Genomic DNA, 25,706 nt, shown 5'->3' on the forward strand with positions numbered 1-25,706 from the left:
ATGTAGTGTTGTCTGAAAAACAGAAAAGCATGAGTCTGCTGTCATACCTATGACCAATAAAATGCAACAAAAAGTATAAATTTTGAAGTGTTTTCTAGAATGTCTGGCTTTCAGTTGCCCTAATTTTCACTGTCATATTAATGTCAGTGAATTTTCATCTAGTTATTAACTACTCCTTTTAAGTCTGGGAATTGATGTTTTGTTTGGGTTGGGACTTTTTGTTTTTTTGTTTTTTTCATTTTTTTCCACTTTAAGAAAAGCAAGATCTTTGTTCAGTCTTTAGTATGAGAGTATTAAGATGACAATAACTTGTTACAGTGAAACCATCAAGTACAGGGAGAAAGAAAATAGAACCCATGATTTATTTATATGTTATATAGTGAATTATTACAAATGTATGAAGAACTTAGGAAGGTCACACCAGTAATGGCTGGTTTTGTCCAGTGTTCAGAATCCACATTGCTGTTATAGCAATTATCTAATTTGATGAATAAGAAATTGTAGGTTTGACTGAACTGTGAAATGTTTAGTCATAGGTGAACAGGCCATGGTGTTTTCATAAAATTTACTCTGGTTTTATTTTTCATATCCTTTAGCATGAATGATTGAAAAGGCTGTTTATTTTGTAAACAAGATTTTTTCCATGCATATAGACAAGAAACATCAGTACAAATGCATTCTTAGTGTGCGTTGATGTGAAAAGAAGAAGAGTTTGTATAAGAACGCTGTTTCCTTGTGAATAGCAAGTAAATGCAGAACTGAAAAAATATATTCTAGTAATGTAAGCCCAGAGACATTATGGTTGTGACTCTCTGTTAGTGGCATATCAAGGTAGGAGATAAAGTGCCTTGCAATAGGCATGCAGTTTTCTTCCCAGCTACACTTGTGAAAAAATGTTCCTAGTATTTTTAGTTATAAATGTGTGGCTTGTAAAAAAGGAAAACGAAACAACACAGAAAACCCTATTATTAGACATAGATTCATATTTCAAAGTGAAACTAGGAAAGGAAAAGGGAGGCTGATGTTCCAACAGGAAGATCAAAAATTTAGCCACAGGTATTTAATGTCTTACCTATTTCTGTTCTTATAAAGTGGAAAGCAAGCTGTTTCCTATTCCCCGGGAAAATCCATTTCTAACTGTTCATGCAGCTATTTAAAACATATGTACATATTCTAGCTATGATTCAGTTATGTTAGTTCTGCTTGACTTCCCCCAAATTCTACCAAGAGGACTTGAGTTTACAGTGTGTACCACTAGGAATAGAGGGCACTATGTCTCCAGTGCAAAGGGTGTTAGGGTTAAAGTTGCTATCTGTCCCTAAAATCTCTATTTATTTAGACCATATATAAAGTGGATAAAGATGAGAAGAAGTGGTAGCACTGTTTCTAAATGCTGCAATATAAGTAGTTTAGAATTGATAATGTAACTTATTAGTTGATGCATACTTATTTTACATTTTATGCACCTTATTTTCAATAACCTTCCACTGCATTTGGTTTGGTGTTTCGTTTTGGTTTTGGTTTGGGATTTTTTTGTGTGTGTTTCATATTAACTCATTTAGTTTCTAATTCCCAGTGAACAAAATATGTTCAGTATCACATAATGTGGTATCTTGCCCATGCCTCTGAAGTCATAATATTGAGAACCTCTCTTAGAATACCTTTATCCACTTTTGGAGATACTTAAGCACTGTATACAGACAAAGAGAGTATGAAACAGATTTCTATGACAGTTAGCTAGGTTTATGAATACAAAGGGTGTACAGTCTCTGCAGCTCTCAAGTCAAGCTGTCATCATCAAGTTTCATTAGAATACTACTCCTCAATAAAAAGTGGAGGTATTAGGTTATTTTATAGAACAGTTTTAACATAGTCTGGGCTGTCTTCTAACAACTTGTGCAAATTCTAAGTATTTATGTATTTTAAGAGATAATGTTAAAATCTTTTCTCCATTCATAAGAGAACTTAGTATTCCAAAACAAGTCCAGTGCAACCATGTTGCTAATGGAAGAAAAATACTTCTTTTTTTCTTTTGCATAATGAAAGCTTAAAAGTAATCTGTATTGCATTTTACACTCAAATCTCAGTCTTATCTTCCTTGTATTTTATCCACTGTATACCCATATTTTATCCACTGTATACCCATGATGCCTTTGATCTGACCCCAAACCAAGTTAGTTGTATCCTGAGAATAGCTATTTATTTAATCAGATTTAGAAAGCTGTAGAAAGAACTGTAGTATTTATAATGGTAATATGTAAGAGGGACTTCTGTGTATAATACAGTGTGTGCCTGCTCAGTGGATCTTGCTGTTGATTGTGGGAATTTTTTGTTACGGGTACTAATTACAATTCCCAGTGCAAAGCAAACACTACTGTTCAGAAAAGTATAGTACTTCTAGCTTTTTGTGGGATTGTGGGAATTTATGTTAATTTGCAAACTGTCGGGTAAATTATGAAGCTAGTACCTACCTTTGTTTTCTTACTAATTTTGATTTGTTAAATGTGCAGTTCTGAAGTGCATTGTCACAACTGTCTTTTAACTTGTCCTGTGATTCTAAGGCTCATACAGTAAAGGTTATATGTAAATCTTTACGTTCCTCTTTGGGTTTTGGTAATACTAGCTGACTGTCAGAGTACTGTCATTTATGACATCGTGACTTCTTCAATATTTCCTTCCTGTGTGTCAAGAGTAGTAGATTTTTAAACTTAATATTTTCAAGTATTAATAATTCTATATGCATTTTAAGTTACATAGAAGTGTGTTGCAAACAAGAGGTTCTTTAAGCTATGGACTTCTTTCTTTTTGCCTTCAATTTTTAATAACATACAAGCAACTTTTCTAATGAAATTAATAATGCAGATTTTTTAGTGCTGACTGTCTCATATATCTCCACAGAGGATCCTCAAATTCATCACCAAAGGGTGAAGAACAAAAAGAATCTTTGATTTATCACTCAAAGGATCATTACCCCTTATCTGATGGAGACTGGTCCCCTTTGGAGAAGTAAGTAACTTTGTACTGTCATAATTTGTATAGGGATTAGCAATTATTAAAAAAAAATAAATTACCGTTTTATTAATTTTTTCCCTCCTGATCTGTAAAACTGTCAATCATGTCTAACTGCTGTGATAGCAATGCAGCATTTGATAGTTACTTGGAGCTCTGGAAACTTGCCACTCTATTGTATATGAAACAAAATTTGTATGTTTTAAAATTTTTTTTTACACACACACAGATGAAAAAAATAACTTTCTTATTAAAATCCACTATCAAAGAAAGAAAGAAAGAAAATACAGGCAATAAGATTTCCTTAGGTTGAGAAGAGTATGGAAAAATATTCTGTCATTCACCCTAGAATAAGCAACACTTGATAAAGCGGAAGCGTTGAGCATGCAAATTAAATTTTGCCAGCTGAAGTAATGCAAATTATTCGAGGTAAAGCTACATCCTAAACTTGAATCATATTCCACTTCAGAACAGAGGGATTTGCTGATTGCTGAAGTGATACCAGAAAAGTATCCTTTGATTGTGGATTCTTATAAATGGCATAATACAGCTTGACAGTCAGTTTTCAATTAGTGACCAGGGCACTTCTTTTACAATCAAGCTTTTTAGTTTTTCATGTTCATGCTATTGTATTTTTCTGTATTTCAGCTTGTAGATTTTTCAAGGCTCATCCTCTGGGTTTCACCACTGTAACATCAATTTCCATAACAAAGCATCCTGTCTGTGGTAGTACTTGAGGGAAATGTCATACCTTTCCTGAACGCTGGCCCTAGTGTTCAGGAATATATGTGCTACATATAGTACATGTTGTGCTGAGCACTATCTTGATTCTAGTTTTATTGCCTTTCAGTTTTACTGAGGAATCTGCCTCATAGCAGATACATTCACAGTGTCAGTGAGGATTACTGGTCTGCTTGGTGTGGTATCCATTGCTGCATGTTAGCTGCTCAGTGCTCAGGTGCCTACTCTTCTCAGTAGATGATAGTGCAGAATAGAAGTGACATTCAGAAAATAATACTTTTTGAAGTGCATATAATCTCTTTGCTTTGGACATTTCCATGGTTGTGGCCTCAGTAGAGCCTTAATGTACCACACCATGCCTGCTAATTGCCCCTGTGTATATCTTGTTAATAAGCAGAAGCAGTTGGACAGGAAATCCCATTATCCTTCATTTTAATGTTTTGGCTTGCCTACCACAACCTCAGTTGTACTTGATGAGGTGTAGTCTTCAAATGTTCCCCAAAGGTTTGTGGTTTTGTGACTGAGAATCAGTCACAGTGTGTGACCCTGAGGACTGACAAGGTGTTGTACAGATAATATCAGTTAGACAATTGTGGTGTGTAGGCTGATACTCCTTTTAAATTTAAAAAATCCTAGCAAACGGAAGCTAGCAGGCTGTATTGGGGAGATATGAACCCTATCTGTCATCTTATTTACATCCTCTAACAACATTGTTGTGCATCATGTGAGATACCAAAGCTCTTGTTTGGTTTTGTTGGCATTTTTTTGCTTGTTTGCTGGGTTTTTTTGTTTTGTCTTAGTAAGAAGCAGCTATCCAGTATAGATTGCAGTGTGGCAGAAAAATTGGTGATTTTCATTTCCCTCTTTGAGGATCAGGGTTGGATGGAGGATTGTCTCTCGTATGAGCCATTTGGAAGAGAAATTTTGCATTAAATTATTTCTCCAAAGCCACGAAAGAGATTGTATAATGTACAGCGAAAGAGAAATGGGAGATTTTAATAACCTCCATTTTTACGATCTGGAAAAGCTAACTGTTCATCTTGCTCTTAAGAAACCTTGCAGGAAGAGTTAAGGGAAGATAATAGCCCAAGTTTTTTCAATGAGGACCTGTTTGTCCTACTTACTAGAATAAAACAAAAAAGGATATCCATTAGCTGTTTGATGCCTGAATCCATCAACGTTATTCCTGTTTTAACAATGTTATCATGAATAGAACTAAATCTGGCTGGCGACTGATCACGAGTGGTGTTCCCCAGGGTTCAGTTCTGGGGCCTCTCCTCTTTATTGTGTTCATTTATGATTTGGATGAGGGCATTGAGTGTACCCTCAGTAAATTTGCAGATGACACCAAACTAGGTGGCTGTGTCAATCTGCTGGAGGCAAGGGAGGTCTTACAGTGGGACCCAGACGGGTTGGACCAATGGGCCAAGGTTAATTGCATGAGATTAACAAGGCCAAATGCCAAGTCTTGCACCTGGGTCAGAACAACCCCATGGTGAGCCACAGACTTGGGGAAGTGTGGTTAGAGAGCTGTAAGGTGGAAAGGGACCTGGGGGGGGACCTGTCTCATATTAAGACAGTCGTCTTAATATGAGTCAGCAGTGTGCACAGGTGGCCAAGAAGGCCAGTGGCATCCTGGCTTATGTTAGGAACTCAGTGGCCAGCAGGAATAGGGAGGTGATGGTCCCTCTCAGCTCTGGTGAGGCCACATCTTGAGTACTCTGTTCAGTTCTGGGCACCTCACTGTAAGAGGGACAGAGAAGAGCTGGACTGTGTCTAATATGCCCAGGTATCATAATACAGATAATAATGCCCAGGACAGTGGTGGAATCACCATCCCTGGAAGCATTTAAAAGACATTTGGACCTCATCCTTAGAGACATGGTTTAGTAGTAAGCTTATGGTGTTGGTTAAACTGGATGATCTTTGAGGTCTCTTTCAACCTAAAACATTCTGTGATTCTGTTTTCAATTTGTAACTGGACAGCCTTTCCCTTGAAAGGTTGGGTCAGATGATCTCTTCTCATCCCTTTGCTTACTCCCACTCCTCCAGCCTGACCATCCAGCTAATTTTTTATCCAATGCAGGGTATATTTATCTAAGCCAAGTGCCATAAGTTTCTGAAGAAGAATGCTGTGAGAGACAGTGTCAAATGCTTTACTAAAGCCCAGACAGACAATGTCCACAGCTCTTTCCTCATCTGCTGGGTGAGTCATCTTGTTGTAGGAGATCAGGTCAGTCAGACAGGACCTTCCTTTCATAAACCCATGCTGACTGGGCCTGATCACCTGGTTATGTTGTATGTACCATGTGACTGTTCTCAAGATGATCTGCTCCATAACCTCTCCTGGCACCAAGGTCAAACTGATGGATCTATAGTTTCCTGGATCTTCCTTTCAGCCCTTCTGTAAATGGGCGTTACATTTGCCAGTTTCCAATCTGCTGGGACCTCCCAGTTCACTAGGACTGTTGATAAAAAAAGGAGTGGCTTGGTGAGCACTTCTGCCAGCTGCTTTAGTACCCTCAGGTGGATCTCATCTGGTCCAATAGACTTGTGCACATCGGTCTGGCACAGCAGGGCACTGTTCATTTCCTCCTGGACTATGGGGTCTTCATTCTGCTCCCCATCTTGGTCTTCCAGTTCAGGGAGCAATTGGCATTGGCAAAGACTGAGTCAAAATGAACACTCAGCAGTTCAGCCTCTTGCAAAGGGGATTATGTGTCTGGGACGGTTGCTCTAGTGAATGATTATTCTCTCTGTAAAAAAATTCCTTTCTTATATCAAGATGGAACTTCTCCCAGTAAAACAAGTGCAAAGTCTTGTACCTGGGATGACACCACCAAAGAGCCCAGCAGAAACTCAAATCTGTGTGGCCAGGAAACTTCTTGCTGAAAGGAGTTGTGGGTCCTGGTGGACATCAGCCTCAACATGAGTCAGCTGTCTACTGCAGAAGCAACAAAGACAAATCAGATCTAGGGTGCATCTGCAGCAGAGATGGAGATGTGATCATTCCACTGTACTCAGTCCTGATCATGACACACTTGGAGTCCTTGTGTCCAGTTCTGGTTCCTACAATTCAAATACTGAGGTTTATATATGTGTGTATATACATACACCAACAAACCAAAAATAAATAATAAAAAAATAGCTGCATTTCTGTAGTATGCAATATAATTGCCCTGTTCACAAAAGGACAGACTTGGACCTTTCCCAGCATGAAATGCTACTTCAACACAGCTTCTTGTATTGCCTTTCCTTCCTAAAATCATAAGAGCAAAATGATTTTGAAATAAAACCTTCCTAGCATTTTGTGGAGCGAGTTGTTCTGGCTTAAAAGTAATCTTGGCTAAAGTAAATTTCAGAGGTCTGTTTCTGATTTATGTATAATAACCACTGTAGGAAAAATAGGATGGAATTTTAAAAAGTTATGTAGTGTGAATACATACATCTGAAGGAAGTTTTCAAGTTGTCTCCCTTTCTACTCCTGAGTTATCTTGTTGGTTTCACCACATCAGAAACTGGAGTTGGTTTGTGCATTTGTGAGTTAAGTTTTCAGGACTTCTGTTAGTCAAGGGTTGGCATAGTAAGCTTAAATGCTGTATTTTTACAGAGGAAAGGAACTTAAAGATAATTTCTCTATTACTCTTAGAGAAACCTTTTTTTATTCTGTTTTGTTTGAAAAATTGAATATTGTCTGAGGGGAGAAATCTGTTTAGGGTGATCGCTATGTGATCCTTTAATGTGATTTTGGTTTTAACCTAATTTCTCACTGTCTGAAAACTCTGCTGGGCTTCTTGCCATGTTGCGGAATAATTGAAGCTCTGTTAAGCTGTAGAAAACTCTACCAGCAGTAGCTGCACAACAAACGCATTTTAAACACTGAAGCTTTCTTTTTTTTTTTTTTTTTCTTTTTTTTTTTTTCTTGTTCTTGATTTGCTAGCCCTTTCTCTGATCCAGTCTGCCCTAAAAGTGATTCAGAGCTAGAAGTTAAACCTGCTGAGAGTTTGCTCAGATCGGAATCTCACATGGAATGGACATGGGGAGGTTTTCCAGAATCCACCAAGGTAAATTTATTTCATATCTTTGACTTCGTGAACGGAGTTTTGACTTACCTAAAATTGTGTCCTTGGAGAGGGTTGGAAATCTGCCGCTGTTCTGCAGAGTAATTCAGCTGAAATAGGGAAGTAGCACCCCCTTGTGGCTAGTCCAGTTTGTTGAGTTCAAAAGCTGGTCAGCAAATTCCAGAAAACCCAGCAATAAAAATCTGAAATGTTTCAATTTTTAGTTAGAAAATGAGGAAAGCAACTTTAGAAATTAATTTTTTTTTTTGAAAGTTCTAGTTCATTCTAGAGGAACCATAGCCTTGATAAATTTGGTATTAAACAGGAGAGCTGGTGACAGAAGCCATGGTACATCCACATTTATGCTTTTTTCTTTCTATGGTTTGGTCAAGGCAGGACTTCCTCTTTGCCATTTTCTCTACTGAACTTGTAAATAAGCTAGGATGAAGTTCCATTTGCAAGGAAATTTGCTAATAAGGTGGCACGTTTTATGTTGCTAAAATGCATATTTAGATTCTTACCAGACTTATTTATGGCAAGGGCATGTACCATGAGTACGAGTTTAGTGTTTAGACCATAATAACACAAACGTGTAAGGTGAAAAGATTGACTAGAGTTTTGTTTTTCAGATAAGCAAGAAAGAAAAATTGGAACATCCCAGAACAGCCACCATTACTCCATCAGAGAAGACTCATTTTAGGGTCATTTTTAGCTCTGATGAAGTTGAAGATGATGATGATGTGAAAGATTCTGTCTGTACAGTACTGAAACCTGAGCCAAGAACTCATCCCCTGCTTAAGCAGATGGATGTTAAAGATTCTGTTGCTTCTGCAATCACAGAACCTCAAGATCCCTTGCCACTGGATGCTGATCATCATTCCAGACTGTTGGTGGACCCTTTACCAGAAACAAAGCCAACAACAAAAATTGATTCTCCTTCAAAAAAGAAAGGTATATAATAAAGCTGTTAATTTTTCCTTCTGTGTGATCTACCGAATTTGAGATCATAGAAATGTCTTTCAATTTTTCCAGTTTGAAGTCTTATCTGACTAGAACTATAATTAAACTCTTGAATTTATACAAGTAAGTTTGAATCTTCCACAACTGTATTTGTATTTAATGTGTTTGGATAGCTTCATCTTAGTAATCTTAATTGTTAAAATTAACAGGGGTGCATAAGCGAAGTCATCATCAAGGGCCTGATGATATTTACTTGGATGACCTGAAGGCTTTGGAACCTGAAGTTGCAGCACTTTATTTTCCCAAAAGGTAATTTTGAATCAAGGTTCTATGGATTACAGTTGTGACTGGGGTTATAGTGGAGTTGCATTATGGGAGTTTGTTGCATGCATTATTTAGTTCATGTGCCAGTTCTGATGAGAAATGGGCCTCAGATAAATAGGCTTTTGTTGAGTAATGAGTACCACTCTCACTGTGAAAATTTGCTTCCGATTTGGCAAGAAACACATCGAAAGATCATGTGGGAGGTCATTACTGAGAGTTTTCATCTTTGTGGAACCTCTATGGTTCTGCAAAGATAGGGGGGAGTAAGTCTAAGTTGCATGCTCCTCTTGCACCAGTACTTTTTTCCCATGTTGCTAGCTATAGATAAGCACAGATTAGTTAATTTTTGCATGCCCTGTACAACCCTTCCAAATTTTAATATCAAAAAAAAACCAACAAAAAAGAAATCCCACGAGATTTTCATGCAAGGCAGCTCAATATAAAAATTAACTTTTTTGTTTCAATTAAGTCAAAGCAATTTATACTCTTTAATTTATTCTCCAGAAGAATAACTGTCTAGGAAGACCTTTGTAAAAATACAGCTTAATAAGGAAGAAGTGCCTATTTGTTTATGTTAAACCTAAAGTTGTTAACTATTCAGTACTTACTAATTATGTTACTTGGGATCAAACTAATAACTCTAATCTTATATGACAATGTGATATATTTTATTTGAAAGACCATCTTTCAATTGAGCTTTTTCCAAGTACAGCATTCTAAAAACATCAATGTCTTTTTTCCTTTTTTTCTTATTATACAGCTTTCTGGTAAAGATAGAGCAGCATAGTATTGTTCTACAGGAATAGAATGTAGAGGATCTTTTTCCTGTTTAAATTCAATTTTGTTGCAGTCAAGAGAAATATAACTATTTTCCAGTTTAGATTAATGTTAGGAGAACTGGAAGCTGTCAATCCAGCATAATATTGTTCTGCAGGAATAGAATGTAGAGGATCTTTTTTCCCATTTAAATCAATTTTGTTGCAGTCAAGAGAAATGTAATTATTTTCCAGTTTAGATTAATGTTAGGAGAACTGGAAGCTGTCAATCCACTAATCCAGAAGGGCTGGCAGTGGGTGTTTAGTTTTTGTTTGGATGGTTTTAAATTTATGTTGTAAAATGTTGTACTACTTAAACGCAACAGCAAGAAAGTGGGGGTTTAGAGTATTCATATAGTGTGTTCTGTAACCTAAAATCTGTTACACTTGTACACTTGTGTAAAATCTGTTACACTGTTTCACTTGTAAGTGAAAATGTGGACTTCTTCCCTTTAGTGATTCTGATCCAGGCTTCAGGCAGTGGGCAGAGTCTGATACCCTTTCCGGTTCCCAGTCTCCTCAATCTGTAGGAAGTGCTGCTGCTGATAGTGGAACAGAGTGCATGTCTGATTCTGCTATGGACTTGCCTGATGTTACACTTTCACTTTGTGGAGGTCTCAATGAAAATGGAGAGATTTCTAAAGGTATGTGAATGACTAAAACATAATGAGTAATAAATCTCAAGCAGCAAAGCAAAGTGGTTTGAGTGCTCTGATTTCCACCTGGCAAAGCTTTGGCTTATTATGCTTGTTTTGAGAAAAGAAAATGGCTAATCTTTAATTTTCTAAAATTGGTAGGCATTTGCCAAGCAGAGATAGCAGAATTTAGCCTCATTAATTAAGAGTACTTGATGCCTTGAGAAGCTTTCTTGTCTCCTTTTTTGCTCTATATATTATGTATCTGACCAACCACTTTTGTTTCTTCTGGCTGCAGTTACTTACTTGGTCCCACATGAATCTTAGTATGCATTTGGAAAAAAATATGAATCAATTATTTTCTTCTTATATTTTTAAGCTATTAAAACCCTTTTTGCTGTTGTATTGGACTCTTTTCTCCTCTACTTTTCCTATTCTAATTTTTTGTTAACCTCTAGACATTTACCAGCTGATTTTTCTGTCTTAATGCTCTGGTTAATTTTAACACTGAAGTTGTATGAATTTTTAAGGGAGCTCCTAGGAGTACACAATCTTCGTGAACATGTACTGCAACATTTTTAGTGTTATTTTTCTAGGTGGTCATCCAGACTCTAATGCATCAAGTGAAATTTCAATGCTTATTAATAAATGCTCTCTAGGTAAAGTGATAGTAATACTGGATCCAATTTGAAAAAAATGTCTTCCCTTGCAGGGGTCTTACACTAAATCATTAATTTCTGCAATCTTGTATAGTCATTCATCATGAAACAGTTCTAAGTAGTCAGTGTTTAAAGAAACCTGAAAAGCTGACAATAGCCTTCCCTTTTTAGTGTAGTGTGTAGGCCCCTTATCTGCAATAACAATTTTTTAAAACATGCTTAGACAAGCATGGCACTTTTTCCCAGCCTGTGAACTGAATTAGTTCCTACCTTCTCATTTTTCCTCCCTCTTCTAATTTCTTAATTCTTATTACTGGGAGTGTTGAAGTGGTACAGAGCTCTCCCTGTAACTGAGGAGGCAGTCACAGACTCTTGACAGGTAGGCCATATTAGCTTACCTGAGAGATGTTGCAAGATCAGCCAGAGACTCTGAAATGACAGAAAGCATTTTCCTACATACAAACTCATCAGATGTCTCGGGATTTTATAGTATTATTTTTAATTAAAATCTACTTCTATTGCAGAAAAATTCATGGAACATATTATTACTTATCATGAATTTGCTGAAAACCCTGGACTCATAGACAACCCTAATTTGGTAATAAGGATTTATAACAGGTAAATTCTCTATATCGTGTATGTAGGTCATAAAAGGTCTCTTTTCAGCTTCCATTGCAATCTGTATTTTTGTTGGATCTGTTTCTCAGTGTCAAGGAGAATTATTTTAAAGTGAAAATTTGCATTAAATGCAGTTTTAACTGAGGTGAAACTACTTTTCCCAACAATTGCCACTGGTGTTGAAATGTATATATTAAAGCCTTATTAGAGAAAACTCTAATATTAATTATTGACAGCAAGTTGATTTTCATCAACTAAAAAGGCATTTGATATTGCACACTGATATATTTATTGACCTCTGGTCAGGTTTTGTAATACTTTATCAATAACATGTTTTAAAACAGGTATTATAACTGGGCATTGGCTGCTCCAATGATTCTGAGTTTGCAGGTGTTTCAGAAGAGTTTACCTAAGGTAAATACATAGTTGTATACTTTTTAAAACATTTATATGTAGTCACACATTGTCTCTATTTTTTGTCTTCTAAACAAATTAAAAACATGCCTAATTTTTCAGGCTACTGTTGAGTCTTGGGTCAAAGAAAAGATGCCAAAGAAGTCTGGAAGGTGGTGGTTCTGGCGCAAGAGAGAAAGCATGACTAAACAGGTAACTTAAGACCTATTTTGAACTTATATTCTTTTCTTTTTTTTTTTTTTTTTTCTTCCCCTATGCTGTTAAAATTTCTAATTTGCCAGAAGTGCCTCAGAACACTACTCAAAATTCTCACTGTTACTGATTGCCTGCTGAGAGTTACTCAGTGTTGGCAGTAGCCATAGCGGCTTCTGCATATATAGTTTTAAATACTACATTTTTACTTGCTGTTTACTACTTGTTTCAACAAAATTTTAATGTATTCAGCTGTTGCTCAATTTGCTTAACATATGTTCTTCTAAGCCATAAGCAGTTGTCAGAGCTGCTTTTTAGTGACTGCTTTATCTTTCAGAAATGTACACAGAAATAAAAAAGAACGTGCTGTGCGCAATAGATGTTGCGCTCAGGCACCACACTGTAGACTTAGTTAAGCTTTCTAAACCTTGACTATGTGCCTTAAATTTACTTTCCCTAGCAAAAAGTAAATTTTTATAAGTTTAAAAGTTGACAGCTCCTTGAGTGCTAAACTAATCATGCACTAGCAATTCTCAGCTTCTGGCATACAGAGGTTTTTTTCCTGAAATAATCACAGAATTATCAGAGTTGGAAGGAATCTCCAGAGATTGTGTAGTCCAACTCTTTCACTAAAGCAGGATCACCTAGAGCACATTACACAGGACTGCATCCAGGGAGTTTTGAATATCTACAGAGAAATGGACTCCACAACCTTCATGGGCAATAGTTATTAAAAATGTTTAAATATTAAATATTTAATAAAAAGCTTTAGGGGATCATTTCTTCATAAGTATCCTTTTGTTAAATAACTTACAGAAAAAGTGATTCTGAGACAATATATTTTATGTACTATATTGACAACTATTTGGTTAAGTGTGAACTATGAATTCACTTGGATCCATTTAAAATATAAATGTGTTTTTTATTATTGTGTTGTTAATAGATTCCGGAGGCAAAAGAGGGGAAAACAGAGACACAAAGAGCAAATGAACTGCCAGCAACTATAAAAGAGCAAGTTAGTAGGTGTGTTCCTGTCTGAACACTATTTTGTGGACTGAAAAGTGTGGTCATCTTTTCTTCTGTTGTTGGTTTGTTTGTTGTTGTTTGTTGGGGTTTTTCTTGCTGTTATTATTGCTTTCGTTGTTGTTTTTTCAATGAAGAATTCAGTAGGAATGTACTCTGGGAAAAAATATTTTCCTCTTAAGCTACCTAAGAGGAACCAGATGTGTTTAGCAAACAATTCAGCAAAGTAGTGTGGGGCAGCAAACATTGTAGGAGCTACAAATACACTACAATTATTTCCTGAGTCCTGTTGTGTTTACTTCTTAAACAGTAGCATAACTGACAGAAGAACAAAAGATGTATATGGCAACCTTTAGCAATGGGCTGGTACTTGTGAATATAGTGGTATAATTTTTGAGGTACTGTTTGGGGGATTCTGGGGTTGTTTTGGGGGTTGTTTTTTTGTTTGTTTATTTTTTGTAAAAGCCTAATATTGTATGGATTATATAAACCATGCATTTTTTTGTAATATCAAATAATTGAAACAATAAATTAGTATTCATTACAGTGCACAAGTTGCCCAAGATTGTAGTTGAAAACTAGCAGTATTTAGCACACAAGTAGGTAATTTATTAGGCATATTCATATTCTCCTATGATTTTATAAAGATACTTAGAAATGCCATCTTAAAGACTTAACTAAATATATTGTGACTGAATACTTCAGAGAAAATAAATGCTGCTTTTAATCCTAATCTCTAATTAGCAGAAAGATAAGTCTGTGAATAGCCTTAAAAGGTGAGCTACTCCACTAACTTCTCACCCACAGTTTAAATTACGTAGTTGTGTAGTAACCATGTCAGCTTTTTTAAAAAACAAAACAGTTACTCATTCACTATCTGTCTTCATCTCCAGTTTACCCAATACATCAATGGAATATTAGTTACCAGTTGACACTGTGTCTTTACTAAACCATCATGGCAATGTTTAGAGCTCCACCAGTACTAGTGTGCATTGCAAATCTTACCTGCCTATTGGCCTCATCTGGGAGTTCACAGTGGAGTTTGTTGCTGTCAGGCTAGTAGCAAATCCTCAGCATAAGCATAAATTACTCTTGCATAAGAATCTTACACCATTAAAGAAGGATTTTCTGTAGCTTACATTTGTTCTGGTTGATGTTAGACCTCCAGAAGATGATTCTTCTAGTGATGAAGCATCACAGGAGCTGAAGGAGTCCCTGAAGATGGATTCTGCCCCACTAGAGCATCCAACCCATGGGAACATTACATCTTATAAGAAATCACTTAGACTGTCTTCAGACCAAATAGTAAGTGGGGTGCCTTTCTTGTACATAGGATGCTTCATAATACCACTCTGATTCTAAAAGTTAGATTTTTTCTGGTTTTTTTAGAAGGAACATATAAGTAAATTTTGCAAAGTAGAATTTGTCTTCGTTTTCTAGCGGTAGAAAAAAAGGAATATGGAAATTTATATTTAAAAAAAGAAAGTATTTTCCTGTGCTAGGGTGGGCAGCTGCACAGGTTTGAGGTGGTTTTTTTTCTTTTTTTCTTTTTCTTTTTTCTTTCTCCTGTTGTGTTTTTTAAGAATCTGTGTTTGGTTTTACAAAAAAAAAATACGATTTCTTACATAGTTCTATAATTAGACTCCTGCATTAAGATGTTTTTAAGATGTTTCCAAAAAAGTGGCATTGTTGGCTTCTGCAGTTTGGATATCCTGGGATCTGAGCAGTTTTAATAGTGTGCATTTAAATTAGTATGCAGATTATTCATTGAAGTCTACTTTACAAGTTCTGATACTGTCTAAATGTACAGTCTTAATCAGGAAAAAATTTGAAGGAAGGCATCTGCTAAGTAAAAAATACTGTTGCTTACTCTGGCAAACTGGAAGTTCTATTTTATTTATAATACTGTTAATTCTACTGTAATAGCAAGAATTAATGTAGCAGAGTCAAATATCTGCTGCTGTAAGCAGATTTGGGAGATATGATGGACAAATACATGTACCCAGAATACAAAATAGACTTTGCAAGAAAAACTGTGGTAGTGTTAACTCGTGCTTCACTTTTAAATTTTCAATTCTTTTGTTTCATTCTAAAGGCAAAGTTAAAGCTCAGAGACGGCCCTAATGATGTTGTATTTAGTATTACAACCCAGTATCAAGGAACTTGCCGTTGTGCTGGAACAATATATCTCTGGAACTGGAATGATAAAGTTATCATATCAGACATTGATGGAACAATAACCAAGTAAGAATAATTACCTTTTTTTAATTTTCTTGCTTCATTGATCCTGTTCTGCTTGTCCGTTGTAAGATAAAGGAACTTGATTTAAGAAGACTGTTAAAGAATGTTCATTAACAGTAAAGGAAAACACATGTTGCTTTCATTTTAATTGGTGCTTGCATTTACAGCAAACTAGAAATTGCCTTTTAAAATAAAATTTTAAAGATCGTAATGTTTACCATGCGGCTGTTGCTCTATTTCTGATAGACTTCTTCAGGTTTAGCAGCCATAGGTTAATTTGGAAACCAGCCTGTTCTGCATGGCCCCACTAATTGCTCTGCAATCCTTTGAAATTCTTAATACAGAATTCTTAGTACAGTATAGGCAGAGATATACCTGTAAATCCTAATTATAAATGATGTATTAATAGATTCATTAGCAGTTGTCTTTAGCAAAACTCATATCCTTAGTATCATGTATCTCTGATTTTGTTTTTAGGTCTGATGCTTTAGGACAGATCCTCCCTCAGTTTGGCAAGGACTGGACTCACCAAGGCATTGCAAAACTCTATCATTCCATAAATGAGTGAGTATTTAATCTGTGAAGCAATCAGGGTTGTTTGGGTTTTTTGGGGGGGAGAGGGGATTAGTGGCCAATTAATTGGATTGTTGTTAATAACTATGCAGTTTATTACAGTTTGTTGGTCTAAATGTTAGGAAATAAGCTACTTCTGTCATTCACAAACAAAACAAAGTTTTTCCCCAGATGGACACCTTTACAGGAATGGATGTCACTGGTTCCCTTCTCAAATGTTTGGTTCTTCAGTTTAGTTCCTAAAAAATGTGTGTAATATTGTTGTGACTACAGAAAACCGTAATAGCAAAAATCTCTCAAATAGTCACACAGATGTTCCTTTCCACCAATTCAGGTTGATTACAAAGCCTATTAGAAACATGATACAATGGAAACTCAAACTTAAATTGTAATTGTGTCCTTCCAGTGCATAAATATTTTGTGTTTTGATGTGTTTGTTACCAAACTCAACTGAAAGCACTTTAGGATAGTTTGTATCTTGAAACAAGCCTGATTAACAACTTGCTGTTGCCACCAAGGGAAGGTTGGTAGCTTGGCTCAAGGTTTCTGTCACTGTGTTGTGCTTGAGTTAAGTCCAGTAAAATGCAGTCCAGTAAAACAGTAGAAAAGGAATGCCCCAACCTGAGGTACTCAACTGAATATACCTTGCTGTCTCCAAGATCCTGCAGGGGCAGCCTGTGTGCTTTCACCCTTGCAGCAGTGGTGAGGTGTTTATTTCAAATATGTTGCAAACAAGACCCTTTTAAATGTAGTGTTCATCTAAGAGATATGCAACTTTATAATATTTATGTTCAGTAACTTAGGGCAGAACAAACCTATATATTTGTTCCCCTTTCAGATTGAATCATAGAATTATCAGGGTTGGAAGGGACCTTTAAGATCATCTAGTTCCAGCTCCCCTGCCATGGGCAGGGACACTTCCCACTAGATCAGGTTCCTCAGAGCCCTGTGCATCCTCGCCTTAAACTTCCAGGGACGGGGCTTCCACCACCTCTCTGGGCAACCTGTTAGTGTTTCACCACCCTCATGGTGAAGAACTTCCTAACATGTAATCTAAATCTACCCTCCTCAAGTTTGAATCCATTCCCCCTAGTGCTATCACTACCTGACATCCTAAAAAGTCTCTCACCATCTTTCTTGTAAAAAGAAATTGGGTCCTTTGTTTAGCAGACTCTTCAGAATGTTGGGGGCTTTTTTGGTTGTTGGGTTTTGTTTTGGTTTTGTTGTTGTGTTGGGGATTTTGAGGGATCTTTTTTGGTTGTTTTGTTTTTTTTTAAGTCAGGATGATCAACTGTTAAACACTTCCTCACCCACTTAAAAACAAATATATTATTTTAAGACTAGTGTCTTACTTACCCCAAAAATATTTGAGGTCTTAGAATCTGTTGTTGACCTTCACTCATGTGGCCTTTGTTCCATGGCTAAATTGCATGTGTGGCCCCTTGGAGATAAAGTTCAGATATCTATTTGGTGCATAATAAGAGAATAGTTTTGGAATTATTTGCCAGATTGAATCAGGTCTTTGAAAATGCACATAAACACTCAAGCCTTTTGTGCATGCAATAACTGTGCTGTTGCATCATACAGATGAACCTTAAATGTCTGCAGGAAAAATTTAGGGGCTTGATGAATGCTTCTTGTTATTTGTCCTTCATTATGTCCTGCAAATTCTGCCAACAACCTGAAAAAAAATCCAGCAACTAAAACAAGAGATCTGGCATCCAATATTATGTCATGCATATAATTTAAATAATTGCTGTCCTCTTAGAGCTGGGCTGAAAGAAGCTGGATGAAACCAAAGTGGCACTTGTTTAAAGACAATGTAGTCTATCTAATTGTGTCATTGTAGTATTATCATCCCTGTTCTTTTTGCACTTCCTGTTTCTCAGTTTTAATTGAGTCGTATATTTAGGCTATTATATGCCTTGCAGGAAGAATATAAACTAAGCTGATAATTCTTTTCTAGAAATGGCTACAAGTTTCTGTACTGTTCTGCCCGTGCCATTGGGATGGCAGATATGACCAGAGGATACCTTCACTGGGTGAATGATGAAGGAACAATTCTCCCCAGAGGTCCTCTCATGTTGTCCCCAAGCAGTTTGTTTTCTGCCTTTCATAGGTAAGCATGTGAGATTTCATATATTCATTCCCTCTTCATCTGAGACAAAGCAGCAGATTTAAAAGATGTATCATGGTAACCATTATAGCTATAAATATGTTCCATTCTCTGCTAAATTTGCTGCTGAAACTTGTTGTCTCTAGTGATCATTTACAAGCTATTGGTCTTGTCTGAGTGTCAGTTGCAGTATATTTCTGGTTCTGTGGACATGTTAAAGTGGCTACAAAACACCAGTCACAGAGTAGCTTGTTTTCCCTTTTCATTCCTGTAGTTCATGACTGGGTACTATTAGGTTCAATTTATATCAATACCACTTTGTCTTTTCAAGTATAGCTGCAAGGATTGTAGTGTAATGCTACTACACAAGGTAGGGGGTAAAGAAAAAAAACTGGTGAATATAGAGTGTGTCATCTTGCAATATTGGGAGTGCTCCTTACATACACTACTCAAAAGCAATACGGAGTTTAGCCATGGTTCCACTCAACTGATCTTTTGAACCAGGCATAGTCCACCTGTTCATGATGGGAAGAGCTAATCCTGCAGAAGTCTTCTTGGTTTTGCTTGGTTTGCCATGACTTGCAATGATGCCGTTTCCATTAAGGTCACTAAAAGGCCACTTGCCCTCTTCTATCAGAGGCAGGAGTTGTAATAAGCTTGTGTGTCCTTGATTCAGTCTTCTGATTCAGATGATCATCTACAATAACAGCAGTTCACAGCTGGGAATTTCATCCCATATACTTAGCCTAGGCACAGGTTAGAATCATAGAATAGAATGGCAAGGGTGTGAAGGGGCCTTAAAGATCATCTAGTTCTAGCACCCCTGTATGGGCAGGGAAACCTCCCACTAGCTCATCTGTTTATTAACAGAGTATGTTTTATTTTCTCCTGTATCATTTTTGGAAAGCTACAAATCAATGTTATGACTACTAAAGTTAGCAACAGGAAGAAAATAAATGCCAGATAAATGGGAAAGGACTATACTCTCTATCAATTGATGACTTAGAATTTGACTGTTGAAATTTTATTTTAGGGAAGTAATAGAGAAGAAGCCTGAGAAGTTCAAAATTGAGTGTTTGAATGATATCAAGAACTTGTTTGCTCCCAGTAAACAGCCTTTCTATGCTGCTTTTGGAAACAGGCCCAATGTAAGTCTGCCCCTTTCTAATTGAAGGGTTAAAATGCATTAAATACTTGGCAAGCAGAGGAAACAGGCTTTTCTTTTTGTTGTGTCTGTTTGAATTTTAATAAGGAAATTGGACACTGGTGCTTTTATGTGTTTGGTCAGGAAAACCCGCATGCAGATATCTTAAGTAAAAATTACTAGAACTCCTTATATAATAAAGGTTGTGATGATCTGTTGGTATTCTCATGATTTTGTTAGATATGTTCCACCTTTCCATGTTCTTTTTTCATCATTTTTGATAGCTTTATAACCTAAGGGATTTAATTCTGTGCTCCTCTTTCCTATTGAGTGGTTCCTGTGTTTTCTCTACAGATCTGTCATAGTTGAGCTAGAGAGAGGGGGTGGGAGAGTATTGTAAGAGACCTCTTGTCACAAGGAGTGGCTTTGTGTGGTATGGACTTTGTGCATGTTTGCTTGGAAATGGGAACTAGAGTTGGGAGGAATGTTTTATCATGCTAAGTGTATGTGTTTGGGGCTTTTTTAGCTCTTTTTTGTCTGGTGTCGGCTTTTTCTTAAGGGGCAGCTTTATTGTACGCTTTGGATCAGCTTTTCTCAAGAAATTTTATATTACATTCAATAAGGCAATATTGAAGCATGTGCTTTTTTTTTTCATGCTTTTTGCAGGATGTGTATGCCTACATGCAAGTGGGAGTTCCAGACTGCAGAATATTTACTGTGAATCCAAAGGGTGAACTGATCCAAGAACGGACCAAGGGAAACAAATCTTCGTAAGATCATTTTTGTTATTCCAGCTAAAGAGAGTATTTAGGAATGAGAGTACAAAATAATTGTAGCTGTATCCATGATTTGATCTCCTATTGGATATGTGAAAATCTGACTTGCTAGAGACAGCTTTGGATACTTAGCTGGAACTTAGGAAAAAAAAAAAAGAAAAAAAAGAAAAAAAAAAAAAGTAAACTGGTGAAATAAAATAGAAAATTGTTTCTGCAGTAGTGATGCCTTATTTGATTGTACCTTTCTGGTCTAGACCTCTGGAGATCCTTTTTTGGCTACAACTGAACAGCAACTCTACAGTAAATAATGATCTTTCTTCTTTTTTTAATATAGGTATTACAGACTAAGTGAGCTTGTGGAACATGTGTTCCCATTACTTAATAAAGAACAGAGTTCTGCATTTCCATGCCCAGAATTCAGCTCGTTTTGCTACTGGAGAGACCCTCTTCCTAATCTTAATATGGATGATCTGGCCTGAAAGATACTTCTCACCTAGAGATGAAATTTCATATTCAGCTACTCAACTTCAGTTTAAATGTGAAGAACTTTTCTTAACGAAGATGCTAATTTATATACTGGTACCATAAGTCTTACTAAAGAAATCACTTTAACTCTGTTGGTTTAAAGCAAAGAAAATGCAAAGCTGCTGTCTAATTTTTTGGGGGAGAGGGGTCGGTTTTGGGGTTTTTTTTTTGTTTGTTTCTTTATTGCTTGTCTTTATATACTTGTTCTAAGCACTTGAGATTGGCCTGTCATTGATGGTCATGGTACCCAAGTGCTTCAGGCAACTAAATGCTGAGGTAAACTGTGACCTTGCATTTTCATCAATACAGACTTTATTGTAAACATATGTTTTTTCGTATTAGTCTTAATAATATATTTTCTAAAATGAAGCCAAAAAGTGTATGGAAACTGCCAAATATAGAATGTCAGACCTATTAATAAGAAACGTGGTCTAATGTTCAGGTGAGCAATTAGGCCATTTTTAAAGGAGCTAGAACCTAAGACCAGTGTGCTTTTTTTTCTCAGCTAAAATGCAGGAAATGTGTAGATGTTACTAGCCTGACAAGACTCCAGAGACACAAAATTCTTCTTCAAATGTAAATATGCCTTTTGTCACATTTACAAGACTGTGCTCATGCTAATTCTGCTTATTACTTTTTTTACATGCACTGCTTAAGCTATTTCATGAGCTTGTTAAAATGAAAGTTATCTTCAGATACTTGTATGGCTTTTCTTGTTTTCAGGCTGAACTATGTCACGTTAAATTTCCATCAGAAAAATCTTGAACATTTCTGTGAGAGTTGAGAAGCTGGCATTTTTATTTCCTTTTTCAACACAGAGATAATGCATATGTGTGTGTATGCTGTGTAGGCCAGTTAAAATGTATGTACAGATTATATTCAGGGAATTGTAATACTAAAAAAAATTATGTATTTAATTTTTTAATTGTCTGCTGCAGGTCTTTCCAGAATTTGTACTGCAGGTTTTCAGTAGCTGGAAGGAAATGCAGCTCAATAGTGAGATTCCAGGTATGAGAATGGTTAAATGCTGCAAAGCAGAATAAACCCTTTTTTTTTTTCTTTTTTCTTTTTTTAAATTTTGGGTTATTCATAAACATCATTCCTATTTCAGATCAGAGCCCATGAACAAATTGCATTCCAAGTCTAGTGTGTATCAGCTGTGTAAAAGCAGCTAGTATCTCTCTCCAAAAATACTTGAAGGCAAAGGTAGTTCTGCTTTTTAAATTGAATTAGTTTGGACAAATCTACGTTGAGAATGCATCATTCCACCAGCCCAGAGGGCTTAAGGACTACAGTCATTTAAATATCAATCATTCAGACATCAATCCCAGGCTTTCTGGGTACAAAGTTTTTTCTGTCACTCCTTAAGCAAGTTTCTGGGGCCAGGCATTGAAGATCCTTCCAGGGGCAGTGTCCAGAGTTTCCACCAGGCTCCAGGTCAATCTCTCCCCTCACACGGCTCCCAGTGGGAGCAGGGAAGTTCAGGGATCTTTAGAATGCCTTTGTATGGACTGTGGTGCCTGCACAAGGGCTGCTCTGCTTGGGAAGAAGCTCGGGCAGCCCTTCTGCTTCAGCTTGCTTGGGATGAATGTAGGAAAGGAGCTCTCTTGGGTTCACTACCTACAGAATACATTTGGAGAATTCTGCCCCACATGGGGATATTTTTCTCCATCAGGCTGAGGAGTCGTAATCCACAGTTCTGATGTAACACCAGCTAAAACTAGACAATTGACAAACTGCTTGGGGGATAATTTTTACATTGCTATATAAGAGAAAGTACTTTTCTCCCTTATAAAACTCTGTGTATTCCTGTGTTTATAAAATCTTATATAAAGAGTGGGGGCAAACAAAGTCAACATGGAACCTCTCTTTCAAAGCAGTATCAGAGTGGGAAAGAAAACATACTTACCTGTCACAGTGTTCCATGCATCTCAGTGAACTGAAAGGCATCCTTGTTCCTGAACAGTGAGAACAATACTTTCTGTGACTGTTTCAGCAAATTCTTGGTCCTGTCACAAATCTACTCAGTGTTTATGTGGATTTCACAGGATTCAACTCAAAGGATTTTTAAATTTTTTTTACTGTCAGCCTACAAGCATAATCCCATGGGTTTTTTTTCTTTTCTTACCTTTCATTCCTTAGATTTCACTAGGGATGGAAATTTTCATGATCACCAAGTGCTTTGAATATCAGTGAGATTTGAGCTTTTAAGTCACTTTACTACTTTAAAATAAATAAGAATCCAACACAATATTTTGATTGCTAGATTAAATATTCTATCTAAAGACTATATTTTACATAAAAGGAGTGAAGCTGCCTCTCCTAAAACAGCCCTTTGTGGATATAAAAATTTTCTTTACCATGCTTAACTAATTCTCAGTGGCCCTGGTGTTTACACAGGTTTTCTGAAAATAAAAGCACTTCATGAAACTAAAATGGGTTTCCAAATGGGACAGATTGTTACCAAGGCTTGGCCATATCTTTCTTGATTGACTTTTTTGATATTTTTTTCTCTTCACTTCCATGCATCTTTCCAGATTGTCGTAGTCTGTGGATTTACAGGTGGGGGCTTGAGTAAATGAGCAGTGTGGAAAAATAGGTGTATCTCCAAATGCATATAGTTTAAGGTGGTGTGAGTATGGGCATGGTAAGGTTGTAGAGAGCTACTCATCCAGCTAACCTGGTATTATGCACTATAGGGATGTCCAAAAAGTTGCTTAAAATTTTACTAATTCTGCTCTGTCACAGCTACAGTTTTGATACTTTTTTTTTTTTTTTTTTTTTTTTTTATAACATGTAAAAGTGTTATTGAGTATTTCTCATATCAGTAGGGTGGGAATTTGTTGTGGAGGTTTTTTTGGTTTTGTTTTTCTAAATCTGGCTTGTATTTGAAGCTTTTTCGATTGATTGTTAACCCTGCTTAGGGACAGAATATGGGGGCACTGTACCTTCCATTGCATACCTTATGTAACTTGGACCACTGGACACTTTACTGACTCTAGAAAAGACATCTCATTACTACCAGACTGCAGGATTGTGCTGCAATATTAATATGAAGAAACAAGAATTAAGTATTAGCCTGTCCTTTATTATCTTAGTCGAGATGAAGTGGCCTGAAACTAATGTTTTGAGAACAAGTTGTGCTATACTTACTTAAAATTAATGCAAGCTAAATCATTCTTTCTGTGAAAGAGGAACTTCTAAGTGTGTATGTCTGTAGGTGCATACACCCCCTGTTAAGGCTGTGTTGTTGAAGATGCAGATCCTCTTAGCATTGGAACCATGTCAGAGGCTAAGTCAATGATACCTATCCAGGAATAAATAAGGAGCACTGCAATTCAAAACTTGTTACCCATTTCCTTGATGACTTCAGGATCAGTAATTTAAGTTGTACACATTTCTGGATCTTTAATATATATTTTTTTTTTTACTGTACTAGATGTGTTTGTACTTCAGAAGGTTGGGCTCTCATCCCTAACGGCGTACAATTCCATGTGCAATGTTGGCTCACGTATCCTTAGCTTCCTGTCATCAGTATACTCCTTCCAAAACTTTTTTTTTTTTTTTTAACTGGAAAATTTTAACACCTGTGTCATTTCTGTTATGGAACTTCTGAAGCAAACTCTGAATCTGCTTATGGTAAAGACAAAAGAAGTGAGATTTCATGTTAGTATTTCATACAAGTCTTCTGGAAAATGCTGTCACATGAATGAGAGTTGTTTAAATGACCGTAATGCAAATTCATAATGAAACATCAAAAATACATAGTGAATTTGAGATGCCTTTAAAGCATCACTGTTGCCTGAAGAAGTTTTTTTTTCCAAAGTTAAATTCTGCTAATAGAATGGAATTGATTTGGATTGTTTCTACAGTGTTAATTCCAGATGAAAGTCAAAATATTGGTTTATTTTGAGAGGGGAGAAAACTCTTTTCAATCATTTCTTTCATTTTTATGTTGAAGGTGTGGAATACTTGATTGTTAAACAACCCAATCACTAATAAGGTAGTGTGTTTAAAACTGTCAAATCTGTGATCATACCAATACAGTGGGTTTTGTTAAGACTGGACTATCTTGGGTACAGTAACCCAGACTTCAGTGCAATGTTTATTGATGTTCAGAACAATGTTATTAAAATAAACTTAAACTAAAATATTTCTTCATTTATTATTTGAATTCCATCCTTGTATTGCTAATTTAGTAAATCAGGGGGTTAAACTGTGTTCATAATTTTACATGGAATTCAAGTTGCTCTTCTAAGGACCGATACATTTCCTTTTTGTCTCACACTCAGTTTATTTTTTCAGAGTATTTATACAATGGATACATAATTCTTGTCATCAAACTGACATTATTGGATAGTACCAATATTGGGTTATAGCCACAACAAATGGTTCCATGCTGTGTGCTGCATGGAAGGGGAGGGATTGTTCAGAGTGTGTGGAGATTTTGCTGCTGGGGACAGCCAGGGCTTACCAGGGTCTTCTGCATGGAAGGGGTGGCCACTTCCATGCAACGTTTTCCAAGCATGATGTCCTCATCTCCCCTAGCATTAGACAAATTAATCACAGTGATGTTTCTGCTCAATACCAGATGCTCAAGACCTCTCTAATTGCACAGGAGGCTGCAGCAAAGAGGAGCAGAGAAACTCCAGTGTTATAACAGTGTGGCTGCCCCCTTGGGTTGGTGTCCCATGCTGGTGTGCAGTGACATCCCTGCCAAAGAGCCATGGCAGCAGCATGGCAGGGGCAGAACAGATGCTGAAGTTTACAGATGTGCTCAGCCTAGAACTGGCTGAAGAGCAGAGCAGAACTCAAAGGGTTGTGGTAAACAGGGCTACATCTGGCCAGTGACCAGTCCCCAGCATTGGTCCTCAGGGTTC

At 36.7% G+C, this 25,706-nt stretch overlaps 1 protein-coding gene across 5 annotated transcripts in view; it reads left to right on the top strand.

Annotated features, from left to right (window-relative positions):
- The window catches only part of LPIN2 (lipin 2), a 45,975-nt gene extending 20,984 nt beyond the window's left edge, over nucleotides 1-24,991 (top strand). For 4 of the 5 annotated variants that reach the window (XM_071737241.1, XM_071737243.1, XM_071737240.1 and 1 more), the window contains 16 exons: nucleotides 2,899-3,006; nucleotides 7,691-7,814; nucleotides 8,441-8,762; nucleotides 8,981-9,080; nucleotides 10,367-10,554; nucleotides 11,729-11,822; nucleotides 12,167-12,236; nucleotides 12,339-12,428; nucleotides 13,372-13,451; nucleotides 14,612-14,756; nucleotides 15,547-15,695; nucleotides 16,170-16,256; nucleotides 18,232-18,384; nucleotides 19,415-19,529; nucleotides 20,192-20,295; nucleotides 20,636-24,991. In XM_071737241.1, the coding sequence (XP_071593342.1) occupies nucleotides 2,899-3,006; nucleotides 7,691-7,814; nucleotides 8,441-8,762; nucleotides 8,981-9,080; nucleotides 10,367-10,554; nucleotides 11,729-11,822; nucleotides 12,167-12,236; nucleotides 12,339-12,428; nucleotides 13,372-13,451; nucleotides 14,612-14,756; nucleotides 15,547-15,695; nucleotides 16,170-16,256; nucleotides 18,232-18,384; nucleotides 19,415-19,529; nucleotides 20,192-20,295; nucleotides 20,636-20,780 (2,074 nt within the window). In that variant the 3' untranslated portion in view covers nucleotides 20,781-24,991. The remainder of the gene's footprint in view (nucleotides 1-2,898; nucleotides 3,007-7,690; nucleotides 7,815-8,440; nucleotides 8,763-8,980; nucleotides 9,081-10,366; nucleotides 10,555-11,728; nucleotides 11,823-12,166; nucleotides 12,237-12,338; nucleotides 12,429-13,371; nucleotides 13,452-14,611; nucleotides 14,757-15,546; nucleotides 15,696-16,169; nucleotides 16,257-18,231; nucleotides 18,385-19,414; nucleotides 19,530-20,191; nucleotides 20,296-20,635) is intronic. The other variant, XM_071737244.1, reaches the window with a different exon arrangement.
- The last annotated feature ends 715 nt before the right edge of the window (nucleotides 24,992-25,706 follow it).

This window comes from Heliangelus exortis, chromosome 2, assembly GCF_036169615.1.
Source record: "Heliangelus exortis chromosome 2, bHelExo1.hap1, whole genome shotgun sequence".
In the NCBI taxonomy this organism is placed as follows: domain Eukaryota; kingdom Metazoa; phylum Chordata; class Aves; order Apodiformes; family Trochilidae; genus Heliangelus; species Heliangelus exortis.